General features: G+C 39.2%; 2 protein-coding genes and 1 long non-coding RNA gene across 3 annotated transcripts in view; 2 read left to right on the top strand and 1 right to left on the bottom strand.

The window, feature by feature from the left end:
• The window catches only part of naaladl2 (N-acetylated alpha-linked acidic dipeptidase like 2), a 504,703-nt gene that overhangs the window by 112,300 nt on the left and 365,419 nt on the right, over nt 1-26,984 (bottom strand). The window contains exon 15 of the mRNA XM_019256507.2: nt 7,229-7,375. Coding sequence (XP_019112052.1) covers nt 7,229-7,375 — 147 coding nt within the window. The remainder of the gene's footprint in view (nt 1-7,228; nt 7,376-26,984) is intronic.
• Nucleotides 10,968-12,902, top strand: LOC113748012 (uncharacterized). Its single transcript, XR_003464054.1, has 4 exons — nt 10,968-11,086; nt 11,435-11,843; nt 12,250-12,327; nt 12,811-12,902. It is a non-coding gene; the product is annotated as an uncharacterized LOC113748012 (long non-coding RNA).
• LOC113748011 (uncharacterized) lies at nt 13,903-14,925 on the top strand. Its single transcript, XM_027290374.1, has 2 exons — nt 13,903-14,208; nt 14,346-14,925. Exons 1-2 carry the CDS (start codon nt 13,974-13,976, stop codon nt 14,813-14,815), a joined length of 705 nt encoding a protein of 234 aa, XP_027146175.1. The 5' UTR covers nt 13,903-13,973; the 3' UTR covers nt 14,816-14,925.

Here is a 26,984-nt window from a genome sequence, read left to right as displayed (position 1 = left end):
AGAGGACTCTAGAGACTGAGAGTCCTCTTGGCAGAGGTATATGGTAACTTGTGCTAATGTCTCAAATTTAATATGATAATGATTTATTGATGTTCACAACCCATCATCTTACTCGTATTTTACCACCTTCTTTCTGCTCGCTCTCGCATTTTTCTCCATCCACTTAAACTTCATTCATATGCCCTCTCACCCTCACTCATCCCCATCTTCAAAGTTGTCGATGGAATTACCTCAAGTGAGATGTGTCATGTGGAGATATGCATATGTGCGCTCACACACATGCGCATGAGTGAGCCTCAGCTTGTGTGTCTGCTCCCTGGTATCATCACCATTTGAAGCACTAAAGGGGTTTTTTGGCCTGACAGCTGTGCAGGGAGAGCTGGATGCAGATATAATATCCGTCTATCGATTTTCATCAGCTTCAGACTTCCTGGACGGTTGAAGGCACTGACAGGTATCTACTGCCACTTAATAGGACTCCATTTACTGTGTTTTACAGCCCAACATGCAGGAATGAGGAATACCATTTGAAATGGACAAAATGTTGCTGTAAATTGGTGTAATAAAATGGTGTTTCTGCAGCAAGAGGCGATAATAAATTAAGGCCTGATGTGCTGTGCAGGTACTGGTGTGAGGAAATTGCTGCCAAATTTAAATCAGCTTGTCAAATAAACATTAAGTGAAGTTCATGGATGTATGTGTGATATGTACCTTACTTTCCACTCCACCATTACTTGTTCTGCAGAAAACTGTGATAATGCTTGATCATAGTGTGGGCTGAAAAACATCTCTGCGAGCAGTACTTGTCAAGTTAAGAGGAAACTTAAGTATTTTTTTACCTGGACCCTATTCCCCCATGTCTTTGTGGTTGGGGGACTAACATTTTTTGAAATTGGTTCAGTAGGTCAGACACAACGAATGAATAAATACATTATAATTAGTTGATGTACATTATTGGGCCTAATTCCATACAGCAACAGTATGTTATGCACACTAAAAGTGGCACAGCAAAAATTATGTGCACATCTTTACAAGATGTCATTCTATGAACTCGGTTGGTTTTAGTTTAATACCTGCTGTATATAGTGAGCTAACTGCTAACACAGTATTGTCCGCTGAGATCATGCCAGTGGTCGTCAAACACACATGGATCTCTGAGCTAGCTGTCAATAAGCACTGAGCTGGCATCCAACACTGCTAGTGTTTAAACACAACCATGAAAGTTTCCTGACAGTCACTACAGATTGACAAGATTGGGTATTTAGATTAGATTAGATTAGATTAGAAATACTTTATCAATCCCTGAAGGGAAATTGTATTTAGATGAAACAATGATGAAATATGTTGCCTGTGAACATTATACCAATACTTTCTACATTTCTGTAGTTTTGCTTGGTGTATTTGGTAGAGGTCTGACTTCAGATTAGGTCTGTCTCTGTCTCTTGAAATAAAAACAGAAAAGAAATCAATCAATCAATCCATGCGTGTCCACATTTTTCATAGGTTAGTTTTGGATTTTGTCTGTATGGCCCTTGACTACATGCCCTGCAGTCACTGGAGGTTTCAGAAACCACTCTGTAGATTCAGCTGGGCAGCTACAAGACACGGAGTTACAACATGAATATCTGAGGGCTGAAGAGCAGTAACAAACTGCAGGGTGGAGTTCTGACTAAACCAATAGAAATACACAATAAACAGACAGATGAGGAGATGCTGAAGATGCTAATTAACTTTTTGCCACAGGGAGTTCATTTTAGGGGTCACAGTGAGGGAAATGAGAAATGCTAGATACAATTATTTGGAACTTCTATTTGTTTTGTCTCAACACAACTAAGGTTTTTATTACAGCCTGTCAAACAAAAATGAGTAAGGTGTTCATTGACAAATGGGTTAAAATGTACAATGATGATTACACTATTGCTGAGGCAAAATTGAAGATGAAGCCAGGGACGCACAATTTGGTGTCACGGTGGATAGATCTATTGATACAGTCATTTGCAGAGCTGTCTTCTGTGCTCCACTTTGTTTAAAACACTAATTTTGTCTGAGAACTTTAAGACATCACAGATGGCAGAAGGGCAAAATGTTGCAGCCCTCGTCCTTACATGTTTGGAGGACTATAATTGTCTGGAGGGTGTTGCAGTCATGGCCTCAGGTCAAAACAGAGTACAGTACATGCCAACGTCAAGATGAAGCTCTCTCTGGCTGCGTTAATCCCCATCTGAACCTGAATGTGGCCCTGAACCAAGGAGCAGCAGACATGAGGGGATGTCACATATTATCCTCACACCTCACCGGCCTGTCTGAATTATTTTCCAGGTCTCCAAAGCCAACACTTGATGAAATGTGTCAGAGAAAACTCCAACACCAGGATGGGATACTTCCAGATGTCTGTGCAGTGGTAAAGAAAGATGTACCAGAAAAGTTTTTTGACAGTACCGTGTTACATCACAATGAATGATTATTATGATATGATGGTTTTAATGCTCACATGGCCAACTTTGCTTCTAGTCATTCTTTTACATTGGTGTGAATTTGCGCATCATCCTCTTCTCACAAACTGAGTCTACCTCCACTGTCCGATACAAATGAACTTCTTTGTGATGCCTCACAAACTTTCTAAAACAAACTTAAACTTATTACAGTAGGTGAATGATCACACGTGCGGAGTGGCACGGCACAGAGAAAACTTTTCATGGAGGGAGAGAAAAACAGATGCTAAACGAGAAAACAAATGTTCAATGAACCACACCGCTGTCACGAACACTGTAGCACTGCTACACAACATCTGGTGGTTTTCACACACATTACCAGCACCACAACTCTCTTTATTGGGCATATGAGGATGAATGAATACAATTACACACACAGTAGATCACATATAGTGGTCTTGAATTTTGAGCAACGTTGAAACACAGAGGCAAAAGTTGCCCATAAGTGCATCTGTGATTGGGGCCAAAAGTATCTGCTTCGATAAATTACCTAAAAGAATGCAGTATGCTCTCAGATGTCTTCTCTAATCTTTGCCCCTCTCAGAGATATCTGTCTCAATATAGCTGAAACCATGTGTTATCAAGCTAGTGTAATGTTAAATGCACTTCAGAGGCCAACTGTATAATCTGTACATTCTCCTTTAAAACACATGCATATGTACTTTCTGAAATAGTACCTATTGTGAAACATGTGCACACGCAAAAATCTTTCCATGTCGCACAATAACCATGCACACCTCTATACTGTACGTATCATACTGGTCAGTTATTACTTGGTATTCTACTATTTGTGTTGGCGACATCAAATTACTGGAGCTAATTAGTCCTGTGCATCATTGTCCTCCCTTTTTGCAATAGAATGTGACAATTTACAACATAAGATTATATAAATCATATATCATATAAAGCTTCTTACCAAGCTCTTTAATTTTTTTGTTGTATCACAGTCAAGGCTGTCTGAGCTTCCTTTTTAAGTGTTCCAAAGGAACACTCAAAAAGGCCTTCTCTACGGTCAAAAACTGATGCATAAATGTGTAAGCATTTTACTGATTGTAAATGGAGGTGGAGATACTTTAAACTACTTTATAGAAGACATTTAGATTTGGAACCACTGGACAAAACTTAACGTAACAAGTTTTATTTGTGTCATGTTGCAATGATCAGCCCACATTATTAAAGGAATACAGGAATGTGGGGCGAGAGATGTGGAATGACATGCGGGAAAGAGCCACAGGTTCGATTCAAACCCTGGGCTTCTGCAGCAAGGACTGAGCCTTCACACATGGGGCTGCTCTACCAACTGAGCTAAACACTGCCCTGCAACATAATATATTTTATAAGCTGATTATATGTTTTATTGAAAATCTTAATAAAAAACAGCTGTATATCAATCATATGAATGTAGTGGGATAGTATAAACATAAATGGTACAAGTACCACAAGATATGAATTTAAAGTTCTTAAAGAAGTCTACTTAGTTACTGTCTGACATTGCCCATTGTTCCATGATTTTGGATAGGAGAGAAAATCTGGAGATTAAAAAAAAGTATCACAACTCCACGGTTGCCTCCTTAAAATAAGAACTATTCACCATGACAACACCAGTAATGTCGTGTGGGAGACGAGAAATGAGAGATATGACTAATACAGTATATGGCTGTTAAAAATATGACGGATACAACTGTTAAAAATAACTGAGGGGAATTTGGGCACAACATTCACAAAGTGACAGTGTTGTTGGCATTTTGAGCTCCAATTGTGGCATTTGTTTGACACAACAATACAAACTGACAAAAGCAGTTTTATCAGTGATTATGTTGCCAGGTGCTAAGACATCTGCCTTTCAAATCACACACTCTTCAGCCCACACATGGTTCGCTTACTTTGCCCCAAAACTCTCCTGCTTAAATGATCAGTGTTGGAGGATGCTTGCTACCTCTGTCAGCTGTATCACTGCTGATACATTGCTAGACACTTTTACACTGTTACATAACTGTCTCTACATTATGAAAATGTAACTTTATGTAAATAAGAGGTCACTGTAGCTCAAGAGGAGAGAAGAGTGTTGCTCTGGACTGAAGTTCTATTAATGTGATAATACATGCAGGTCACTGATCCAGGTCGTGTATTACTTACTGCTACTTGCTCTGTGCCTACAGGACGTTTGACCTGCTCCTCACATCATCTAAGATATGTGGAACTTACCTGGGCCTGTATTCACCATGCGTCTCAGAGCAGACCATCTGTCCAAACTGGCCAAAGTTTCTCAAAGTGATGCATCCTGGAGGTATTTTATCAACTTTTTTTGTGGTGTCCAAGACATGCATTTTGTTGGAGTAGACACGTATTGATGGCAACTAGGTTAGTAAAACAAACAGACAAAAAAAATGTTTGGTAAAGCTTCTCTTTGCCTGACCTTACAGCGACAGGCCAGACCTAGCTTCATTACAAGTGCTGTCGTCGTTCCTTTTTACGGCAGATATTTTGACATCTCAAAGCAGGACAAGCATGAGTGGAACTAATAACGGCAACAATGGCTCCATTCTATTTAGTGTCCCAGTAAGCCATGTCAGTAAGTGAGAATGCATAATACCAGAGCCCTAGTACTGGCTCACCTAAATGTGATACAGCCATCATTAATGTTATTAATTCCACCTGTACTTCTCCTGCTTTGACAAGTCGGAATGTGTGCCTGTGAAAAGGGTCTATTCTGGCATTCATATATCAATCTTTGATCGCTCCTCCCAAGATTAATTTATTTCCGGACCACTCAGTGTGAAGCTGCTGAAAAACAAGCTGCCTTCACATAAATTGATGGGTCTATTTATTCATTTAAAATTATAGATGGCAGAGCTTCATTGAAGATGTGTGATCATACTGTGACAGAGTCCCAACATTCAGGGTAGCTGTAAGGATAAGTTTGCTAGAGGTTTATATATTTCTCTTTGAGACTAATGTTTTTGTACACGATCCCTGACAAACAAATATTATAACTAACAATATAAAATACAAAAACTAATCCCACAGAGAGCTTTAACACCATGGCTGCATACAATATAACACACATACAATACATTTTAAAACAATGGGTAATTGGTAAATATTATTATGAGATGAACTGCAGATCATTGCTTATATAACCGAGATATTTACTGACCCATATTATTTGTCTGTACAAATAAAGCTCACACACACTCTCTGGGCACCCCCCCCCCCCCCCCCCCTTAGCTTAGGGGTCGAGGCATTCACCATGAACAACAATGTCACCAGTTCTAGTCCATCATCTTGATTTTTGCTTTGTAGCTTCCCATCTCTGCAGTGAAAGAGCAGGAAGCTTCATGAATATCTCTTAAGTTTGAATGTAAGGAGTGCAAGAGTGCTTTAACCATCGCTTTCTGTACGATCGCACAGGATTCTGATGCTCAACAAATACAGTTCCTCTCCGTCTCATCATCCATACAGAACCTAATGTTATCTTCCTGTCCTTGTCAGCTTAAGTCTCAGTAAAGAAACAAAATATTACAGGAAATGAAATTACCAGCAGCTTTTTAGCACAGCAGCTCAGGATCAATGCTATAAACTAATGCTAATGCATGCATGCTGGACTTTCCTCGAGCGGAGTCAAGCATATTGATGTATCAGACTGTTTCTAATTCAATTTGGATTTTTTCCTTCCCTCCAACATAAAGCCAAAGCTGTGGATTTCACCCTCCACTTCCTATTTTTTTCAGTTGTGAAGATGCCTCGGGGGCAGATAAACATCATGAAGATCTCTCACACTAATTAAGCTTAAAGTTGCTGCCCTAGTCAGAAGTTCCAAATTTGAGGAGGCCTGATTTAGCTTGGGCTAAATCTCTCTGTTTCCACCCCAAGGCAGTCCAAGAAACATCAATACTGCATTTTTAATGGAAGTAAATGGAGGGGGGGATTGCATAATTTGTAAGATCAGTGATGTGCATTTGTTGCTTGTACTGTATAGAGACATAATCCATAATGCAATGTGCCAAGCTGTGTCTGTAAAACAGATTGAACTAAATAACCATTAGGCTTAACGGCTGTATATGGTTGTTATGTCTTCAATGTGTCAAAACACTAGAGTGACAAACAGAAGGTGTACTTTCCTTGAAAGATGACACTTTTCCTCAACATATGATACACACTGACAGATGTCTCTATCTTCACCAAGAAAGGTTTGACTTCTAAAAGAGCTAAAGGTAAACAAGTGGCCTATGACAAATCCAAATAAATCTGTTTTTCTGTCAGAAACTGAGAAACAAGCCGTGACTGTTAGAGTAGCTCCTCTGCTTTGCAGTGATCATACACTAGGGTGGGAAAAAAATCCATTCTTTGATGCATTACGATTCTCTCCAGAACAATTATGTCTCAAAGTCTTGATACAAGGTAATAATCAGAATATTAAAACTAAACTTTAAATATTAAGATCCCTTCACACAACCTAAAATTATAGAAGTACAAATATGGCAGCCATGCATGCCTACCATATGGAAGCATTTTCATTTTCATGTAATTGAAGGCAAACAGGACTTGTTTTATTTGTATGTTTTAGCACAAAGTGGTGAGAGGTTCTCACCCCTATCATATATCTTGTCATAAAATCAAGTAGAAGCATGAATGAACTAGGCAATAATAGAGTCGTCTGAAGTGGAGGATCACCAGTAGGCTAAATGAGAGCAGAAGTGGAAGTAACAAATGCTAGTGTTTTGGCTAGTGTGTACCTCTTCTGCTTTTGTCTGCTCGAAGGCAAACTCCATTGTGGGTACAGCCAGCTGGTTGGCAAAGAAATTCACATCTCCAGGCAACTGCAGTGAGCTCACGTTGGGTCCCGGGCAGTTTCCACCACGAATACAACTCAGCAACTGTCTCTGAGGGAGAGAAGAAAAGATGAAGAGAAAGAAAAACACAGTGAGCGAAATTCACTGGTTAAAAGGAAGATAAAAGATTAAGGAGAGACAGTATTTAGTGAAGAAAAAAAGCAGAGAAATCTGTTATGAACAAAATTTGCTACAACTGCTCTAAAACTGATTGTCTCATAGTTTGTTTTATTGCTTATCGATTTATCGTAGCAAAAGAACAATGCACTATTCATCTAAGACATACTATATGGCATGTGCATGAAGTGTATTGCCAAGTGCTGAGTACAAATTTGAGGTGCTTGGATCTTAATGTAATATTTCCAATTTATGCATCTTCATATAGGGTTAGATATTGTACTCTTTACTATAGCCTGATTAACTATGTACAAAATTTGGAGATACATGGTTACAGAATTTGGAAATACAGGGTTTTCTCTGTACAGGAAGAGTATGAAAAATTATAATAGGCAAAGTAACTACTCACTAAAGCTGCCAGACAAATGTAGTGTCTAGCCCCAATTCCAAAAAAAGATGCTGTCTTAAACATTAATAAAAACAGACTGCAATGGTATGCAAATCCGTTTCAACCTATATTCAGTTGCATACAGTACATGCTTAATGTTGCAACTGATAACTGATGAACTGAACTTTATTGTTTTTTGTTCAAATAAATAATTCAAATTTTGATGTATGCAACATGTTCTAACAAATTTAGGAGAATGTTACATCACTCGTTTTAACAACACTCAATAACTGTTAAAGAACTGAAAGTGAAATCATTTCTTATTCTTGTGACTTCATCTGCTTAAAGGTCAGGAGGTCTCCACTGTTGTATTGTGAGCTTCATAATGTGCTACACATCACAACTGTTTTTCACCGATGGAACAACTGCAGGCAGATCAGTCTTATTCTCTTTTACTATAAAGCCCTGCAATTGTACCATGTGAAATGTCGGTAACACTTTATTTGAAGGGGTGTTCATAAGACTGACATGACATTGTCATAACTATGACATGACACTTGTCATGAACATTAATGAATGTCAATGTCTGTTGTCATTAAGTGTCATGCGGTTTCTTATGTCATCTTTTACTGTCAACTTGACATTGTTTGGGGTGTCTTTGTTATGACAACTTGACATTTACCAAGATGACATAGGCTGACCATGTCTTTGTCATGACAACTTGACATTAACCAAGAGCACTTAGTCAGTAAATATCTTTGTCATGACAACTTGACATTAAGCAAAACCACATAGCTGAGAAGTGTCTTTGTCATGACAACTTGACATTAACCAGCATGACCTGCAGGTGACTTTCGCTTCGCCTTGGAACTTAATTTGAAGGGATGAGTTGTGGTCCCGGTCTGTCATACAGTCAGAGGAGCAGACCCAGTCTGTAATCCCACCTGACTCAGGTTCACTTTTCGCTAAAGCCTCTGAAGGAGCAAGAGGAAGCATGTTCTGGCACGGTCTTAATGTCAGGAGGAGAAAACAGAAAAGTGGATAAACTGGAAAAGTGATTAAAAACTCGGAAAAAACCAAAAGGAATCTCCGCGGACGACCACGACCTGCAGGAGTGCAGTTGGAGGATCGTCGCTCGGGTGAAGAATCGCAGCGGTGAGAGATCGTCCTGCTGTGCTAATGCTAAATGCTAAAACGCTATGCTACAAGCTAAACGGCTAACTCCGTGAGCTAACCACTAGCCTCAATGCTAATATCGGCTAATCAGCACTGCTAGTCACACCAAGTATTGATGAATAAGCTCTGATGTAACAATTTAGTTTAGCTTTTACTTGAGTTATGGTGTGCTATGTGTGTGACTGTGACCATATTTGTTTATTTTAAGCACATTAAGTTATGGTTTCTTACTGTGAACATTACAAGAGTTTACAAGAGTTGCTAACATGCTAATGTTAACTGCTAGTCCATCATCGTTAACCTGCTAATGAAAAATGCTATGCTAACATGCTAATGTTAACTGCTAGCTAAAAATGCTAATGTTATAATGTAGCAGTAAGCGCTAGCTGCTCCTGTGTCTAAATAACATGTTTAAAAATGACTATTGGGTGTGCTTTTTGAATACAGACCCCCAGCAACAGCCCACTCGTCACTCTCAAAATTTCTTTTCTAGTCTGCTGAGCAGTGTCAGTAATAATGCATGGGGACGACGGGGCCAGAGTCAGGCACATTCCAAATTTCTTTAGAAATTTTTCTATGATATATGATATGTATGATAGAGTGGCATCACTGGTTAGGTCTTGAAACATCATTATGGTGTCTTGGACGTCTCTTCCATAACATTAAAAAAGTAATGAAGAGATGAAATGTCTTCAACCAAAAGACTGATGTAAGGGTTCCATTATACTGTATCATGTTCAGTTTTGCGTTCCAGTGTTATTGTACTTTTAAGTAAAAAAACAGTTAATGTACTCTCACTTGACTTGTGTGTTGTGTTTAAAAAGATCTGCCAGTGTAACATGTAAAAAACATTAATGTCATCATTGAACCAGTTTACTTGAAGTTATATGACAATCATGATGGTGTAATAGCAGGTAAGAACACATTATGTTGGTGTTGGTAAGGATCCTATGTGTAGTGTCGTAACACTTCATGCATATTATGAGTAGTCCAAGTGTACTCTTTACTTGAGCTCAAAGAAAATGCTTATGACACATATATGATGGTGTAATGAGCAGGCAGTGCATTCATGATGGTGTAATGACAGGCAAAGTCCGATTCATGATGGTCTAAGATAGGCAATGACATGAGCGTGAAGTATCATGTTGATCAAGCCAAGAAATGAATAAAACAAGTTTTAACTGTTGGTCCTGCCACGGAAGGGGATGGCTGAAAGTGACAGTAAGTTGTCTTGTGTAACGATAGCCAGTTGGTAGCTGTGCTGTAAAGTAGGTTAGTAAGCTTTCCTCCCCCCGGGCCCCAGGAGAGAGCACCCTGGTTTTTACCCCTATGTGTCTCCACCCCCGTCCTAGGCGCTCACAGGTCCAGCTAGTGGTGGGCTGGTGCAAGGCTGAAGCGAAAGTCACCTGCAGGTCATGCTGGTTAATGTCAAGTTGTCATGACAAAGACACTTCTCAGCTATGTGGTTTTGCTTAATGTCACAGTTGTCCGACAAAGATATTTACTGACTAAGTGCTCTTGGTTAATGTCAGCTGGTCATGACAAAGATATTTACTGACTAGTGCTCTTGGTTAATGTCAAGTTGTCATAACAAAGACACCCCAAACCATGTCAGTTGACAGTAAAAGATGACATAGAAACCGCATGACCCTTAATGACAGCAGTCATTGACATTCATTAATGTTCCTGACAAGTGTCATGTCATAGTTATGACAATGTCTGTCAGTCTTATGAACACCCCTTCAAATAAAGTGTTACCGAAATGTCTTCACAGTGTCTTACTAAAGTAAGCAGAGATGTCTCTAAAGAAAAGACATTTTCTAGATGGCCGCATCTGTTGTTCAAAACCTGCATTTTTCTTTTTAGCATTGATGTTGTTCCATAGTGTGCAGTACCATCATGCCATAAGCATTAACACAAACCCCATCCATCACAGATGCTGGCTTTGCAATAGTAACCATAGACATATATAGAAGACTAGATACATTAAGGCGGGGCGTAGAACGTCCTCACAGGTCGGCCATCTTGGAACAGTAAAGCTTTCTGGCGGGCAGAAGTGGAACCTGAGGTAAACCAATGAGGTAAGGTCCGTGATCAGTGCAAGCTTTGGTATATAACTCGCAGAAATTTTAACGGATGTACAAATGGTTTTGTTTCTTAAAGACATCATTAGCATGGTTATAGTCCCGGGTGCTTGAAATGTTAAAACCGCTGCTTTTCTCTTCAAAAAAAACTTGGTCGTGCAGCTTAGTCAAAGGTGGTTATCATGCTGGCTACTAGCTAGCACCCAGTAATTTTACATGGAAGAGACAAGCAGAAGTTTTTTTCTTTTCAACCGAAGTTTTCATTTTCGGGTTGGTTGTTTATTGGTTTGTTTTTAAACATCTTACAGTATAATTTCTGTTAGTAATGGTGGACTTTTTGTGAAGATGCCAGACTTTTGTGCAGCCTATGGGTGTGCTAATCACCGTTGTCTTGAAACGAGAAAACGCGGGATCACCTTTCACCGGTAAGATAGCATCCACAGCTTCATTATTATTTCTAGAATTATCGTTAGTTACCAGTGGAAGTATGTTAAAATGCAGTTCTTGTAACTCGGGAACAGCGTATGTATATGAAATCGACAGCCACTATTATATTTGACCAGCATTTGACTGGTTGCTAGTGCTAATTGCCATCCCTGATCTGGGTACATTTCCAAGTTTTGCGGCTTCTGCCAGGACACTGCTCTGTAGTGAGCACTTTAGGAGCGAGGACTTCGACAGGACGGGGCAGATTGTCCGGCTTAGAGATGGTGTTGTGCCAACCATTTTCAACCTCCCAGCTCATCTTCAAAGGGTATGTGTCTGTGTGACCAACAATAATTTAAAGGAACCGTATGTTAGAAATAAATGTTAATGAATCATAAAATGGCCCTGATATATCACAAGACATTAAGGAATTATGGTAATTTCAAATAGTTTTATCACTGGCAACAGTAATCCAGCCTAAATATTGGCATTACAAAAGTGAATTTGCAGCCCTCAACTTGTGTTGACGTTGTCATTATGTGTTTACGTTTGTGTATATTATGTATTTTATTATGTATGCCACCCTCCACCTATCTGATTTTGGCAACCTAGCTGGCAAAATCTTGTGTATAAGATTGGTTTAGGTGGTCATAATATTGGTATGTCTATAAATATGTAATCATGTTTATTTCAGCACATTTTAGACACTCCAAAACGTGTTATGTTTATTCTAGTCGGAAACAAGAAGAAGCACATCCACTTCTAGGAGAGCGGAAGACAACCTGCCGAATTCGATGGACCTGATACCTGATGTGAGTATTTGCATTTTGAACGTCACAAATTAATGAGAGCATCATATGGTTTGTTATATTAAATCCTTTATCTTGGTGGAACCCACAAAGGTCTAAGAATGTTTTAGTTGTCTTAGCTAAATATTATTTGAGGTGTTATTCTGTTTATAAAGTTTGAAAATCACTGGTCATCTCACGTTCTCTATCTCTCATATACTGGAATGAATAAACATGAACATTGAAATTAGACCCAGGCAAGGGTAGGCAACCTTTACATAATTGTCCAGGGCTACAAAACATACCCCCCACCACCACACACACACTGCAATGACCCGACTCCACCGAACACCAGAACACCTGGCCCCCCCCCCCCACATCAGTGGGATAAAGGATGATGTGTTTTATGTTAAAGTTTCTTCAGGCTCACAGAATTGAGAAATGTTGGAAAAGTAAGTAATTCTGTAGTACGATTATTTATATATTTGTATATTTTGCCCAAAACAGGGATCCGCTGAAGAGAGATCGAGGCTCAAGGAGCAGCGCAAGCAGCAGGCCACTGAGCACTCATATGCATTGCCTGGTTCCCCTGAGGCTCTGGGCCCCGGGTGGGGAGGATGGCAAGCCCCTTTACCGAACAAAGAGGTCTTTTAAAATAGTGACTGTTAAGTTATTGATGCACTGACACCATTTCTAGTCGTCAACACCCCAGTACAAATCTTTAATTAAAAATTATCAGAATAGACGCTGATTTCGAAAATAAGGGTTTTCTTTTATTCTTCGTTAGATGTATACAAGTAGAGAATTTACAAATCATTAAATTATGTAAGGTAAAACAAACGGTTTCAGTGCATCCCTCAAGTCCATTAAATAAGTTCTGTTCTCTTGTTTATCTACTGTCTTCTGCAAGTTCAGATGCTCTGTCTTCCTGTTTGCATCGAGTTCATAAGATGCTCTGTCGTCTAAGATGTTCTGTCCTTTCTGCATCGAGTTTCATGAGATGCTCTTTTCACGTCTGCCTCCAAATTCATAAAGTTGGTACGTAATATGTATTATTCATGTGATACAGTGTGTTTGCTGTCTGCAGCTTTGTCTGTTACAATTCTCTTGTATTTAGTTTTCTTTCTCCCCAGATGCCCGTGTCAAAATGGTATGTATTGCATGCTTATGTTATGAATTAATTCAAGAAGGTTTAGTGTCCTAAGTAATTCTAAGGGTCCTAAACCTCACAATGACTACGTTTACATGCAGGCAATATTTCTGTTTTAAACGGCATAATGGCGATATTCTGTATGCACGCGAGCCATGTAAACTCTTTATTCATTCCGAATTTGGCCGTATTCCGGTATATAAAAACCCGAATGAACCCCCCTGCTCCTTGAGGCAGCCAATAGGTAACTCGTAACTCGTCAGAATATCGACTTTATTCCGAAATCGCTGTGCATGTAACTGTAGTCACTGATTACTTAAAGGTCAAGGATGCAAACTAGTCAGCTTAACAAGTCACAAAAGGACAAACTAAATATCTAAAAAACATGTCTATTTGACCTGTTGAGTTAATCACCACTGAAACAGTCTGAATTGTTGCTAATCTTTTTTTTTTTTTTTTTTAAGGCGGATGGAATAACAACCCCAACGCCAGCCAGTTTAAGTACATCTTTAGGAAGCTGATGGCCCGATGTGGAGTTGTAAGTCGCAGTGGAAATGTTACAGCACAGGATGACACTGAGTCCCTAACAGCGACCATTGACACCTCTACAAGCCTGTCAGCTGTAGATATGTCCTCTGCAGCAGGAGGAGACCTTCCATCTCCATTTGCAGACATTCCGGCCCTAGTCCATGATCACAGCTATCTTCCCATCCGCTTCAGTGGTCTTGTGGACAACGCTCTTGTGTACATTTCAGGTAAAGGCTGACTGAAAGCTGATTTTGCCTGTAACCAATAGTCAAATCTGTGGGAAAACAATACTTATTAATTTATTAACGATGTATTATTAGTAGTATTTCTAGTCATGCTATTGTTATACTAACTCAAATCTTAGGGTTTGTTGTGCTACGGGCTCTGAAGCAGCTGGCCTGTGATGTCTGCCGTGCCAGCCTGGTGACAGACGCTGCATCTGCCATCAAGGACCAGAGCTACCACCTACTTTCTCTGAGAAACAACGGAGGCCTCGTGATTCCGTCAGAGGGAACAGTGAGGGTCGTCAGGGAAGCAGAGTCTGCCATTCGCCAGGCCTCAGCCAACTGCAGACGATCACAGCCCATCAAACTGAAGGAGGTCGAGTACATTGTACGGAAGAGGATTGGGTCAGAGGATGTGTTTGTGCTTGGGGAGCACATCAGCGACACACAGTATGGCATAGACAGCCACAACCATACACTGCTGACATTAGTTGTGTCCCTGTTTTTTAAGATAAGGCTAAATCACATCGCTAAGATGACTACACTTAGCTTTCAGAGTAACAGCATGAGGCAGAAGCTCAACAAAACGGTGCTTTTCAAAGGGCATTAGCCCAATATGTAAAAGGACGCATACCTTAAGGGACTTCATTTTTCATAGTTCATTTTTTGTCATGAGTTGCATTAGATTAATTGAAAGGTGGATAAAGTATTTATGAAAATTAAAATATGTACATGTGTGGTTATTTGTCTCAAGGCCTCAATTATAAATAAGTATGTAGTGTTATACATCTGTGTATAGGGTGGGGATTTCAACATGCAGCCTTTCTATTTGTAATAGGTAAATTTCAATATTTCCTATTTCAGAACGTTATTCTAATTTTTAGGATGTAACATGATTATTCATATCTATGCAGTATCATAACTACACCTTTGATGTTTATAACAAACCAAACCGTTTGAAAATCCGTTGAAATTTGAGCAAGTTATGGTTATCTGAAAAGTACATGTTCCACTACCAACACTGTTATTTATTGACATGGGTGAGTGAGCTACCTGTTCCAAGATGGCCGCCATGCGCGGACGTTCGACTCCGTTGACCAGCAACGCAGACGAGGTATCTAGTCTTCTATATATGTCTATGATAGTAACACTCTGAACGGTCCTTTTCCACTTTGATCCTCTGATTTCCAAAAAAAAACAAATATTTGAAACCTCGACTCTTTAGACCACAGCACACTCAGGTCCAGACATGTGACATCCGTCTTTCTTTGCATGGTAGAGTATTGACTTGCCTTTGTAGAGTATTGACTTGCCTTTGTAGATTATTGACTTGCCTTTGTAGAGTATTGACTTGCCTTTGTAGAGTATTGACTTGCCTTTGTAGAACAACAGTTTTCTGAAATGCTCCTGAGCCTATGTAGTAATATAATATTTAATCCTTTATCAAATCAGTTAAGTCCAGTGCTGCCTCAGAAGGTTACAGGTATTCAGTGTTGGCCTTGTCTCTTATGTGCACGATTTCTCTGGATTCTCTGAATCTTTTGATGAGAATTTGGATCGTGTGTTGAGAATTGTTAGTCAATCTGCAGTTTTTTTCACAAAGTAGTGAACCTCACCTCATAACTGCTTGTGAAATGTCATACCCAGTCATGATACACCTGTTACCCATGAACATGTTCATGTGTGGAATGTTACAAAAAGCAGTTTTTGAGCATTACACTCTGTTGCAACTTTGTTAAAACACGCTGCAGACACCCAGTTCACTGTATTGGTATTTGGTGTTGTTGTTCTACCATATAATTTAACAAATCATAAATCTATGAACACCATTTTGTGAATAATTACATGCAGTTTTGTTTTTAAATGAAATTCATGGTGATACTTATTTTGTATAACATACTCACAGGAAAGAATGAATAATAACACTCAGCACCAACAGCTTCAGCACCTGTCATAACCTAAGATATACTGTATATACACAGAAAAGACAATTTACTGTGAATATCCCAAAATACAATTTCCATATTAAATAGGAGCCTTTAATTTATGACCTAGAACTTTTACAATCTCCAAAGTATTCCAATGAAAGGTTAGGTGACTCTCTCAAATAGCATGTATGTGACTTTGTGTATAGTGTGAGGGAGAAATAGCTGGTTAAAAGCACCATTTAAGCCCTTAAAATGTTCCAAGTTGTTTGAATGTTGAAGCCAATTAAAAATGTCAAGGACAAGCCTAAATTGCCTGAAATATAATATTGCACAGGGGGTGGGTACATTTAGCACATGGCTAATTGCCCAATTCAAGCTTTTGTCACAGTTCTCCACAGATAACATGGAGCTTGTCACCTGGGTTGACCGATTTCTGGCGTTATCCTTAATTGAAAGAACAACAAGGCAGAAATTGTTGAGATCAGGGTGGGTAGTGGAAGGCACCAGAATGCAACAGTCAATCAATTAGAACCTTATCTCAACTGTCCACATCTGCTGAGGCCGCCTAATGTCACCATGTTCTTCTGTCACATTGCATTTAATTAGAGTTTCTTTTTATCACGCTCTGTCAAGGGGAGAGAGCTCTGGTGTCCAATCATCCCCGCCACTGTCACTGATACACCTTTTCTATTTTATTTTATTCTCAAGGCTGTTGCTCTCTGAACATGAACCACTGCTGTGACACTGAATAAAGGCTAGTAAATAATATATGTAACTTGTGTAACTCAGTGTCACTTGTCTGTTTTTATTTCACACTTTTCCATTTAAATCCACAAAAAGACCGGAAGGATAAAAACATGCATATCAATATTCATGAAGGGCATTTCATTACCCACTTATGGCTAATTGTGGGAGTTAACAGGGTGGGAATAAATGCTTGTTCATGTGTGCACAATTTAAAAAGTTGATTGAGATTCATAATGGGGAACTTGCACACAGGGGACACACTTATCACAATATTGTTTGGCATATTCAGCTTTTTTTTTTACTTAGAGAAGCCTATTAGTGTGAAATTCAAGCAAAGATCTGAGCACAGACCCTTTAGTGTTTAAATCCACACACAGGAAATGATGAATATTAGATTTCTGGATAATTAGCCTTATAGCACCAAGCCACCATGGCTCAGCAGAGGAAGGAAAAACCAACAAAAATTCATCACTGTAAAACAAATACTACAGCACAGGATGGAAGTAAAGCCACCTTTTGTCAGACCACAACTGCTACCCACACAGTCCAGAACAAGTAATTCCCAACAGAATTATTTCTGCGGATTCACTCGGCAGGATTGGTTAGTCCCTTGAGGGGAAATCGGTTGACAGCATCTGTCTCTGGACTCTTGGGTTAAATAAAGTCACTATCTTGGCAATACTGGCACAGGTTTTAAGTGTACCCTGCTGGGTCACGCTGAACTGTCATATGCACATTTCAACAATGTCTCTATGTCAGCCATTAAAAGATATTTACTTTTCTGGGCTGTCCACCTCTGTGGTCTGCCAAAGAATTAAAGTCATTTAGTATGAAATATTATATTAAGGAAAAAACGATGAAAAAAGTGAGAAAAACAAGACAAGCATATTTTGTCAGTCAACACAAATGCTCATTTTGGCTGCATGTACTTGATACTTATTTTTGGCAAGTTTTAATAACAGAGTCTACATCTTTTCACAGTGATGAAAAGATGTAGTTAAGATGCACTATCCAAAGAATCTAAAGTAATTAGCCCTCAACACCAAATCACAGTGTCTAAGGTGATGTCAAGCTGACACATCCTTAACCTACAAATGTGTAATATTTAGTCTTAAAATAAAAATAAGTGAATATGAACCACCACAATATTTTTGCAGCGAGATGAGTCATCACAAAATCAATGAATAAAGTGCGAATGGCTGGTGACTGGTGAGTGTGTTGAGTTGGGTTGTGATCTAACTGTAGAAGTCATATCATTTGATTAACATCCATTTCAGGTCATGGAAAGTCATGTGTCCACATTTGTTATCTTTATTCAGCTTTTTGTCTTTCATTTGTCTGGTAGCCATAGGCCCCCTAAAAATACCAGGGAACAGTATAATGGTAATACTGTTGGCCACCACTCCTACACAATAAACACCTGGGATTGCAACGGTAGACGTGTGATCATTTCACAATTCAAAGGCTGGGTGAGTGTGCTCCATTTCCTGCAGCCAGGACACAATCTGCTATGGTTTGATTACCTTTGAATGAGTCAGGGATACTACCAACACCACTACTGCTCAACAGATTTTAGAAGCTTGGTAAAACTGTGCAGTGAAAAAATGAAAAATGAAAATTAAAAACATAACAATTTGCCCTGAAAGAGGATGCCTCTTATGGGTTCAGATCAATTTTTCAATTAACCTAAATAGGTATATCATAGGTAAAACCAACCTTCCTCAAGTCTAAGTCAAAATGACTCCAGTCCACACTTGTGCTGTTAAACCAAACACCTTGTGCCTTTACTAAAGTCTGTGTACAGGGAGTGGTGGGTGGCAAAATAAAAGCAAAACGATGGTACAATCCAATGCAGTCCATTTCCAACGTCTTCTCACTCCCAATTCATTATTACTGCCTACTACTATGACACTGTAGGTGTCCAACTAGTGGAATTTCTGGACACCCAGGGCAAATTAACAAAAATAAATATGCTGCGTTTGCTCAAGTTAGCAAAAATAAATGTGCACCGTCCATATAAGCTTTTAATGTTCAATGTTTACCATGTGAGACAGATGTTAATTAAACTCTGAACATTCAAAGACAATAGTTTGTGGTGCTGTTGTACTTGATTTCATAACTCATATATGTTTTATATCAGATTACACTGTACAGCTGTTGCTTTTTCTACAACTGCGTGTCCTCACCTCTGTATCTGCTGGTTTTGCATTCTACTGGAACACTGCTGCTAATCCAAGCTACCACATGAACTTCATTTGAACTTGATCTGCTTGGATGCCTGTGATTAGAAAAGGCACTACGACCACGAGCAATCCAATTTGCAAACAAGCACTGACTGTCCACCATAAGTGTTTAACCTAAAACAATTAACAATAGTTTATCCTAGGGTCAGTGCTTACAGAGACACTACAGTGCTACTCACTATAGATGAGGTCATTCAAAGATACAAATTAGTGATCAATGCACTGCATAGGGCTCTCTGTTTTTATGGACTTCATTAAATGGATCACGAAGAAAAATAAGGGTGTACACCAACTACATTTTTTTGCTCCATATGTACAGGAACGCAGTCAGCATTGGACTACTCTGTTGAAGGATTTCAACTGAAAGACTAAGCAGTCATTTGGAGGTACGTTAATGAGCTTTGGGCAGCGAGACTGCAGATACAAGCAGAACAGAAAGACAGTTGATGTGGTTTGGCCATCTAGTCAGAATGTTTCCTTGTTGAGGTGTGTTAAATCCAATGGGATGAGACAGCAGAGCAAAGGCAGAACACAGTGGGAGGGATGGCATAGAGAAATTTCTGATTATCGTTATAAAAAATGCTTACATGTAAGGGGTAGATAACAAACCAGAATGACAGACATTTTAAGGGGGTGGGTGATCAGCGTAAGGAGTTGTGTATCTGCCACAAACTCTATGAATCTCACCAGTAATTGGTGGTAAATGTTTAATATCCACCATGTCTCTTTAATTTCTGAGTACATAATTAGGTATTTGCCTGTAGTGATCATCTAGTGTCTGCTATATTTTGACAGCAAACAGCAGGAATTTCATGCTTGCTAACATTAGCATGAGGGAAGCCTTTTATAATCTTAAACTCTGCTGCTCATTGATTGTTTGGAATTATTATTACCAGTTCATGAATTATCACCCAATGCCAGCTGAGATACGCTCCAGCCCCCCACGACCCTGATATGAATGAGCAGTTACAGACAATTTGTTACACAAGTTACACAATTCATGACTGGTCTGACTGGAGCAGTAACTGGAGGTTACTGACAGAGAATATGCAGGTCTTTAAATCTGGGTCATGTACAGTGTTTTCTCTATGGGTCCCTGTCCGCATCCATGACTACTATCTTTGTGGGTCCTCCTTATGATGGCCCTCTATACTCAGCCCCTTTCCCCCCTCCCAGTCTTACGCCCCTGGCTTGGCAGAAGGACGTTTCTGGGCTACTTTGATTCATCCGCTGCACCTGTATCCCAGACAAAGATAAGTTGTGGACATGGAGGGGTTAATATATGAATGGGTGGGTAAAATCAGTGAATAACAGTATTTAATTGTTGCTATTGGATACTGATGACTCAGTAGTGCAGTCATCAGATATTTTGGAGGGAAAAATGAAAACTTAAAGTGCTTTGTTTGAATGCAGCTGTAACCCAGCAGGTATTTTAGTTTGTGAACCCTACAGAGATCTAACCCATATAATACAGTTCCTCTCGACTTATGTTGTCCACCTCAAAGAACAAAATATATATATACATTTTCGATTTCTCCTCGAACAAAGAAACTATATATATATGTGGTGACCTGAGGTCATGACATTTGCTCAACATTTAAAAGGCCTGTGCAGTCTTTGAATCCCAGCAACAAAGATTATTAGGGGAAATAGAAAAAAAATATTGCCAACTTAAGTCACAAAGAAGGATTATTTATAGAGATAGACTATCACTCCATCAGCTGGAGAGAAGATTTAAAGTCAGGCCATGTATCTCTTTTCCCACTTTTCCTCTCTTACAACCCGGCACAGTGCATTAAAAGGGAATGTTGGAGAGAGAAAAGAAAAACAGACAGTTAAAATGAAAGTGGAGTCCTTTAGAGAGGGGATAATAAAAAAAAGAGGGGTGTAAAGAAATTGGGGGGTGGGGTGGGGGGATGCACTGGGAGGACAGAGAGAATAAACAAGTGGAGGCTTAGAGTGAGAGAGCAGAGAGAATGGATAATTTCAGCCTGTGGTGCCACACCAGGAATCAATATTTCATTTCTTTGTCTGCTATGATAAGGAGAGACTGAAATCATTTTGAGATTTCAAGTATATATATATAATATATACTATATTTTATTTTTTTTTTTTTTTCAGAATAGAAACACAATATTGATATTGATACAAAGCTACGCACAAACAGAGAACAACATATAGAAAACAGCCGGAAAGAATCAATGTTGTATCTTCCTTCAGGTTGAGGCTTTACAGTTCTCACCTTTGTTAACAAACTATTTTCATAATCATATTGGAATAAAATTGTTTATTCCATTATCCACAAAAAAAAAAAAGATTTGTGACCCTAACATTTTGTACATTTAGCGTACATCAGCGTTATGACACATCAAATAAGTGGAGGGTGGCAGAGTGGTGGTGCAACGTAATCAGAATGCAACCCACAGCAACAACAAAACCAACTCTGCATTATGTGTGTGATGATAATAATTCTGTTCCGGACCATGGTCTTTAGAAAAGCCATTTGCAGCTGTTGAACTGAAAATCATGTCACAGTCTTCCAGAAAGGAGTGACTGGGATATTAAAGAGATACAGGGAGAGAGAGAAAGTGTTCACATACCTAAATGTTGGGAAGCCTGACCAGAGTGGCATAAGTAGGAGGCAGATTCGAGGCAAAGGTGTTTATTTAGAAAACTGAGTAGATCCAGGTTCACAAGTAACAAAAATATACTCAGTTAAACTAAACTAAACTACATCTTCCACAGTAGTGTACCATTTTCCATTAATACAGTTGAATCCTGTAAATTCTGATGTCTTTGAGGAATAAAATATTAATGGCAAGCTCCTGTAAAATCTTACGGAAAAAATCTGTATTGATTTTTCACAGCAAGCTACCTATAATCTTACAGTAAAATATAGTTTTTCTTTTTCAGTTAACTTTAAATCAGACTTTCATTTAATAGTTCATCTGAACAAAATAAAAAAAATAAATACAATTTAAACCAGCCCTACACATCAGTGTTTTAATTTGAGATTGAGGACACAATTACAAGAAGATGAAGAATTAGTTTTCATCCGGACTCTTAAACTGAAAGCACCAAACTGGACGGAGCACTTGAGGCATCACCTGCTGCTTTCCTCACCATTCTTTCGTCAACTGCGCAGCGCTCCCTCATCCATCCTGTGCCCGTGGCTTTCTTCGGGTAAATATAATCTTGCAAATATCAGCATAATGCTAATGTGATGTTTTTTGCCGAAAAGATTGAGTCAAAAGTACGTGCCGCACGCTAGCATACGTTACTCTCATCTATGTAGACAAAAGTTTAGCTTTCTGTTGAAGCACAATACTTAAATTAGCATAAATTGGCTTGGGCATTTGATTTGTTGTCAGATCTAATTAAGGTGGACTACAAGGTTCTATTTTACAATTTGTTGTTTTACTTTTTCAAGTTTATGGGAGTTTATAGGGAGAAGCTTGTTATGCAGGTTGATGCAAAAAGCTAAAAAGTAGCTTTAAATATGCACTAATGTTTTTCTTGAGAGTATTTTAAAAATTATTTTGCTGTGAAGGCCTGTAGTGAAAACATGATAACTTGCAACATATGTGGTAAAACCTGCAGGAACACATTTGCACATGTCAGGCACATGCAAAGTTGTCTGCCTAATGCATCTTTCAAGTGTAGTTTCCCTGAATGCACAAGAGCTTTTTCCTTTCGTTATCAGACTCATTGCCATAAATATGTAAAGAATGTAACTAAACTGGATACAACACATCAAGTTGCACAAAACATTACTGTTAAAAAAAAAAAAACAATCTATAAGGGGTGGCTTTTTCTGTGAACTTCTTATCCTCATATAAGGCCCATATACCCATATTTGTTTTCCATAACTGTTGTCTGCATCAGTTGCTGGTGATGGAGTCACAATGGGACATTGGATGATCAGCATAGAAAGCCAGGTCATCTGTGAAGGCATCCAAAAAACTTTCATCACAGGGCTTGCTGCAGTTTTCGCCACGTACTATGTGTTCAACCTGCAATACCAAGAAGAAGCTGCAAGGACACTGGAGTTTGTTCAAAGGTAGATTTCTGCCAGAAATATTGTTTGGGTATGTTACCCCTCTACCCAGCTCTGTTAATAAATATTGAATTGTCATTTATTATACGCACCCAACTTAATTAAAGGGGACATATTGTGCAAAAATCACTTTTCCAGCTCTTTAACACTAATATGTTTGAATTCGGGGTGTGTACAAACCCTCCAGTGTTAAAAACAAAAATCCTGTGAGCTGCTGCAGCCGCACCCCCCTCTTGTGGCTTGTCTCTGGGTAAGCCAGTCAGATTCCGCTCCAGTTGTGACGTACAAAACTTGTAGACCAGACCCACTTCCTGAGCCCTCCAGCAGTGGCCAACACCCAGTCTCCACCCACCACACCCTACAGGTGATGAAAGTGTACTTTTACCGAAGATGTTCCCACACTGACGAGACCCAAACATGTGTGTGTGCGATGCGTTGTGTGAACAACACAGGACGGCAAACGAGACCTCACACGAAAGAGGAGTAATACCAACTGTCCGTGGAAAACTACAGACGATGAAAATGTAAGTGTGCTTTGTGTTTTTGTCTTTTGACCCCTCACTGTTTTACAGCACAGTCTGAAGCTAGATCCAGTCTAAGGGAGCTGGGTACATAAAGTAAACAAAGCTATAATACAATAAGGACAGCATCAGTTCAGCCCATGAGCTCCACCTGGATATTGTCCGGTTTTAGTGACATGCCAGGCTGCCTGTTCATGCAGGCTTCTGAACTGAAAGAATTAGCAAGTAGTAACTTTCAGAATCACTTTATTGGCCTGGTGTGCGTACACACAAGGAATCTGACTGTTTACTTGTTGCTCTCAATGTGTGTATGTGTATACACACCTGGCCAATAAAGGTGATTCTGATACTTAGTGAATGAATACAATGTATATTTATGCTTCTGCTCTCAATCATATTTCTCATATTTCTGTGTTATTGTTTTTCTTCCCTAGACTCTACCTGGCATCCCTCCATGACAATAAAAGTGCTGCGCGTCCCTAAGCTACAACATCAGCTGGTGAGCCGCTATTCAGATTGAACTTCCCAACAGCAGCAACAGCTAAGACAGTGAAAGACAGTGACAGTAAAAGTAGGACCAGTATAGTTCAGTCCATCTGTCTCAGATGTCTAGGTTCATTTTAGTTTTTTTTTGTTGAGAGTCTGTTTGATATGTTTAATTGTTATTGTTAATGGAATGTGTGTAATTAAGTTAGCTTTTACTAAGTTTTCTTAGCTGCTATGCATTTGACTTTAACCCAACTGTTGTCTTTGAGAGAAGGGAGGAAGGAGGAAAGAAAAAAAACTAGCAGTGAGGTTAAATGAAGTTGAAGTGGCTGATAAGTTGTACTCTTTGCAAACAGTCAAACCAGATCTGGTCAATTTTGACCCAGGGAGGAAATTACAAAGTTTAATGTATGTAATGTTAGCCATCACTTGTCATAGTTCAAGAGAAAAATCTTTTACAGTAATAAGTTGTTAATGGACAATACTGTAGGAACTGTAAAATAACAGTATAATTGCAACCAAAGAGCTGACAGTATAATACTGTAATGTTTATTTTCCATACAGCACAGTACTGTAATATTTTTACAGTACTAAACTGTTGTTGTAGATCACACTAGGTGTAGGACCAATTCACCTTCCCCCCACTCACTTGGACTAGTCCAATGACCTCCCCCAATCATGTCAGCCAAATAGACATGTATAGATAGACGCCGCATTGAGCGGGTTGGTTGTTGGTCGTGATACGTCAACGGGTCCGCCATATTGGATGTGGCAGATCTGTCCGTAAACTAATACAAGGAAATGGACTGAACTTCATAAAGCGCCTTTCTACAAAGTTCTTTAAGTTAATGTCTCTTATACACCCATTCACACACACATTAATATATCTGGGAAACAAACAGGCACCAAAAACAAGGTATGTAACTTTTAAAGTGATGATTATAAATGTTTACTCCTTATGTAAGCACCAAACCAACGTATGTATTTTTCTAATGCTGAGTGTTTACAGCCACTAATGTGTGTAACACTGTTACTGTGATGATAAATATTGAAATATTTATATTTAACATTTAATCTGTGTCTATAATAACCAGATCCTGAAATGTAGATGTGACATGAGGGTTTTCTGAAAGATTGCTGAGTGGGTTAAAAGTCAGCCTTGAAGAAGATTGTCCACAGAGAAACAGGCCACTTAGGGAATCAGCATTGAGTAATCCTAGCTGAGAGCAAGTATGTGTAATCCTGGACCATAGATTATACACAAATTAGGCTGTGATCTGTCTTTAATTTGTTTAGGGGCCAGTAGGAGAAAGTAGAAATGAACCTCTAGAAAGCTGTGGCTACATGACCACACCTGCCTCCAGCTGTTACAAACAGTAAGTCTTGCACGGTTTTTGTAGCTTGCCTCTTACCAAGCAACTGTTGAGCGGATGCATCACACCTGATGAATGTCACAGCCACGAGTAATGACAGTGCTCATTCTTCACCTAACACCCATTTTCGTATGCATTCTTCTACTTATGTTCCGTCGCTATATGAAACCGTGATGGAGGGGCCTCGCTGACAGACGCATAAATAGCTTCTGAGGCCGAGCAGCGTCTCCTCGTGATTATGCATATTCATGGAGGCTGCTGCAGTCGCACAACGCCGTTCCTGACAATACGAGAACTGTGGTAATTCAAACATATTGCAGACATCGTACTACTTCAAACATTATGCCAAGTGTGCTGTTGAATCATCTTGGATAGCTGCAGAGCCATAAAGTCAGAGCCTCATTCTGGTGATTTATGCTGAGCTTCTTTTCCACTGGTTTTATGTGTGAAAACATATAAATTTGACATATAAATTAGTCTCCCCTGCATATTCTCTAATATGGATGATGTTTATATTTACCTTTTACAGTGTGATTCGGAAGCCGACCTATTGTCCTCCTTTCTTCATGTTTGAAAGCCTGTCGCAGTGTCATAATTCAATTAAAATATCAGTCATAATTTCCCCCGTCAGCGCAGACTCTTCGAGTGAGTACAGGAGGATGGTTTGTCACAGTGAATACAAAGTGTGTTCAAAATACAGCATAGTGCAAACATGCAAAGTTCTGACATTTGAGATACATTGTTTGGATGATGTGTGGTTTTGATGTGATATTTAGTCCAGACACTTTCTATGTGCCATATGTATTTTCACTTATGGATACATTTCTGTATGATTAAAACTCTCCACCGGGTCCTGTGGACACATTTCCATGTCACGTTTAACTGTTATTTAGTTTAATGGATGCAGAGGATTATTGACAAAAGGTTTGTGGGTGCGGTCGAATAGTCTATTTTACTCATGAACCTTCCTAACTGAGTGACATGACCTGGAAGTATTAACTGACGTTGATAATGAAGTCAGATTTTTCACCAGGTTTATATTTCCGGCATGAAGCAATGCGGTCAGAGCGCACAGGGAGTATGTGACTAGTGAGTTTCTCAAAAGAAGCGTTTTGTAGTCCAGCTTCTGAACTTTGTAGTTTTACCACAGATCACGTCAATAACATTCGCCGTCGCTTAATGACGTAGTCTAGTGTAAGTGCAGTCAGATTCTCTGAACACCGCAGTCGTCTTCTCTTAAGTCCTTGTGAATTCTCGTGATGTTTTCCATCGAGGAAAATGTGAGCTGTAGTGCTACACATGGAACAAATAACTATTATTGAAGGTGAATATATTTAGGTGTATTTAGGGGGTGATATGCTGTGAATACCATAAAGTTAGACAAATAAATGAAATATGTGGACTTATTTAAAGTTGTTCTAAGT

This window comes from Larimichthys crocea, chromosome XVII, assembly GCF_000972845.2.
Source record: "Larimichthys crocea isolate SSNF chromosome XVII, L_crocea_2.0, whole genome shotgun sequence".
NCBI lineage: Eukaryota > Metazoa > Chordata > Actinopteri > Sciaenidae > Larimichthys > Larimichthys crocea.
The sequence above is the reverse complement of the archived record's forward strand: the minus strand, read 5'-3'. Positions and strand labels throughout refer to the sequence as shown.